The sequence below is a fragment of the Podarcis bocagei genome (genome assembly GCF_964188305.1).
Source record: "Podarcis bocagei genome assembly, chromosome: 13".
Taxonomy (NCBI): domain Eukaryota; kingdom Metazoa; phylum Chordata; class Lepidosauria; order Squamata; family Lacertidae; genus Podarcis; species Podarcis bocagei.
Genome location: NC_138138.1, coordinates 56,825,964 through 56,829,064, shown reverse-complemented (window position 1 = coordinate 56,829,064; position 3,101 = coordinate 56,825,964). Strand labels below are relative to the sequence as shown.

The following is a 3,101-nucleotide window of genomic DNA, read 5'->3' as shown; positions in this document are numbered from 1 at the left end:
GACAAACGGTTGGATATTTAAAACATAGCTGCCCGTCCCAGGCGCTGAATCGGCTCCGTCTCCCTCAGAGCAGCAACAGGGGCCCATCTTTATTTAAAGTTTAAACGAGATATCCAAAATGCTGGTGCATTTTTATTTTTTGCATTTATTAATGATTTTCTTGCCCTCTTCTTTCGGCAAACCTCTTTTGGGTTTGTTTTTGAAAAAACAATCCAATTTAATAAATAGCAATAACAAAGCGGCGTATTCATTTTACGAAGTAAAATAACAGTAAATGCCATCTTTATTTTGGGCCGTGTTGTTTGCGATGGCGCTGTGGTGATTTCTGAAGCGCCAAGAAGCCGCCTGTGAAGCGGGAGGGTGAAGATTACGCGAAGTAATCCAATTGAGGCATTAAAACGAGAGCGGCAGTTTTAATTCTTTCAGGCAGCGTCAGAAGGTGTTTTCTGTGGAAATAGAGAGCTCGACAGGGACAATGTCTGGGCGCCTCAGGTGTTTCTTCCCGCGGCGATTCTGTGGGGCTTTTTCACCTCACGAAAAACCGCCGCTAGAAAAAGGCGGGAAAAGGCGGCTCCCCGCGCCGCTCCACGGAGCATGCGCCTCGGAGCACGAGCGTCGCCCCTCCGACTTCCGCCACACTTCCCTCGAGCGTACACGACGTGCAAGTCCCCGCCTCCCGTACGTGCTTTCACGTCCCTTCCGGGAAGGCGGGGCGGACCCCCTCTCTCTGCGCCTGCGCCGCCCAGGCCCTCCCCGCGTCGTGACTTCCGCCGCTCCGCGCCTCTTCCGGGCCCTCCAGGCGCTTGCGCGGGAGCCGCCCCTCCCCGCCGCCGCGCCTGCGCGGAGCGGGAGAGCCTCCGCCCACTCGGCCCCCCGCGCCTGCGCAGTGCGGCGCTGCTTTTCCCTCCCTGGCGCCTGTCAGTCCGTCCGTCGCTCTGTGAGGGGGAAGAGGAAGAGCGAGGAAGAGGAAGAGGAAGAGGAAGATGGGGCCGCGGCAGCAGCAGCACTGAGGGGGGGGGGGACCAGCAGCCGCCGCCCGCCCGCCATGGCCGACCCGGCCCCCGCCCGCAGCCTCGACGACATCGACCTCTCCGCCCTCAGGGTGAGCGGGGGGGGGGGCAGGGAGGGGGGTCAAAGGTCAGGGGAGGGGGAGGGAACAGGAATGACACAGACTAACCCCCCCAAAAAAAAAAATTCTTCCGTGGGGCTGGGAGGGGTGAGGAGGGGGCTGCAGCTGTGACGCCCCCCCCCGTGTAGTCCGTGGGTTGGGGGGGGGCGCCAGGAGGGTGCCTGGGTTGGAAGGCGGCGGCGAGGAGCCTCCCGAGCCCCCCCCCCGCGCCTCTGCTGCAGGGGCGAACCTTGCCGTGTCATATCCCCCCCCTCTGGCAACCTGCAGCACCGGGGGGGGGCAGGGGGGCGGGCTCGCCTCTTCCTTCTCTCTCCTTCTGCCGCCCCCCCCCCACACGACGCAGCCCTTCTTCCCTCCTGGCTGCTGCAGTCGTTTTTGGTGGGTGGGGGTTGCCCTCTCTAGATCAGCTGCTGGGGGGGGGAGATTAGGGAGAGCCAGCCAGCCCCCCCCCCAGCGAAGGGATGGTGGGGTGAGCAAAGCAGGGGGTGGGGAGACACCTGCCTTCTCCCTGCCTGTGTTGCTTTCTGTCTCCCAATCGGAACACGCACATATTTTGGGGGGGGGCACAAGGGTGTGCTTTAAAAAGCCGGATTGTGCTAATGGGTCGGCAGACCTTCTCCCCCCCCTCTCCCCCCCCCGATTCCTTTCAAGGTTCTGTGTTTATAAAGCCTTCTGCCTGGGCCCTGCAATCTCCTTCCTGCTGATTTTTAAAAGGCTTGTTTAAGCCTTAAACTGGCCGGCAGCTCCCCGCCTTCGACTGGGCTGGTTCCGTGGTTGTTAGCTAGCCTGCGCAATCTAACTTGCTCTATGAATAGTCGTCATCCGTAATAACTCTTGCCACCTGAATTTGCTGAATTCGCTTTACCCCGGTAGAGTATCGCCCTGGTTATTCAGTGTCACTGTTACCAGGAAGAGTCCTGACAGTTTCGGGATAATTGTTGCCTTGCTATATTTCAGGCCCTCTTTTAAAAGTGTGCCTTTTGGTCTTCCGGAGCCCTTGGGGTCCCCACAGCTCAGTTCGGGTCACCATTCTTTCCTCTGTGGGTTCCTTGCTCAGAAACTGGAGGGGACAGGAGAAACTGGGATCACCTCTCCCTTTCCTTCCTCTGTTGCCTCCCACGGCAGTGGAAATGATTGATATACTGGAAGCTCCTTGCTGCAGGGACCTGCTTCTTGCTTACGAAGCCCCATTTAGTACCAGGCATAACTGCTTATAAATACCAATAACCTGACCAGCAGGCTCTTTGTAATGCTTTGCAAAATGACCCTTTTAAAGAGGAAGGTTTTACTGTCATTGCTTGCAAGGTGGCTCTGGGGACACAGCGATGGGAGAAGGAACTTTCCTCCTCCTTTCCTTTTAACCTTCATGGTGCGCCTGCTGCAGCTGATGGATTTGCCTAAAATGCCCCCCCCCTTTGCAGATGGCACCTGGGAGGGGCGCCTGTCTGAGGCCTGTTTGCCCTCTTGCTGAGTGTAGCAGTGGGCTTTCTCATTTGCGTGCGTGAGTGTGCTTGTGGCTCCTGTTTCTTGCAGTTAAAAGGGAACTTGGTGAGTCATGGTTGGTGATGTGCAGGGCTGGATTGTTGTGGCGAGATTTGCCACTGTGGGGTTTACGAGGTGGAGTTTTTCACCTGTTGCCTCCTCCCAAGTTGTTTTCCTCACAGGCTGGTGCGCATGCGTCATTTCTGTAGCAGGATGGGCTGCTTTCATCTGTGCGCTGTCAGCAGAATCGGGAGCCCTTTGGAACGCAGCCTGCCTTTCCCTTTCATTCAGGGAGGGAGCCTCTCAGTATTTGGAATCATCACCTCAGGAAGGTTGCACAAGCCGTGTCCTGACAGATGGGGAGCACGGCCTCCCTCGCCTCAGCTGATCCCATGTTTTCCCACTGTGGAAACATAAGAATATCCCTGCTGGATCAAACACCGTCTACTCCAACATCCTGTTCCCACAGTGCCACAAGCAAAATTTCAGC

At 57.3% G+C, this 3,101-nt stretch overlaps 1 protein-coding gene across 1 annotated transcript in view; it reads left to right on the top strand.

Moving 5' to 3' along the window:
• The first annotated feature begins 941 nt into the window (after positions 1-941).
• MINK1 (misshapen like kinase 1) overlaps positions 942-3,101 on the top strand; it is a 59,155-nt gene continuing 56,995 nt past the window's right edge. The window contains exon 1 of the mRNA XM_081165709.1: positions 942-1,102. Within this exon, the coding sequence (XP_081021835.1) occupies positions 1,046-1,102 (57 nt within the window). The 5' untranslated portion in view covers positions 942-1,045. The remainder of the gene's footprint in view (positions 1,103-3,101) is intronic.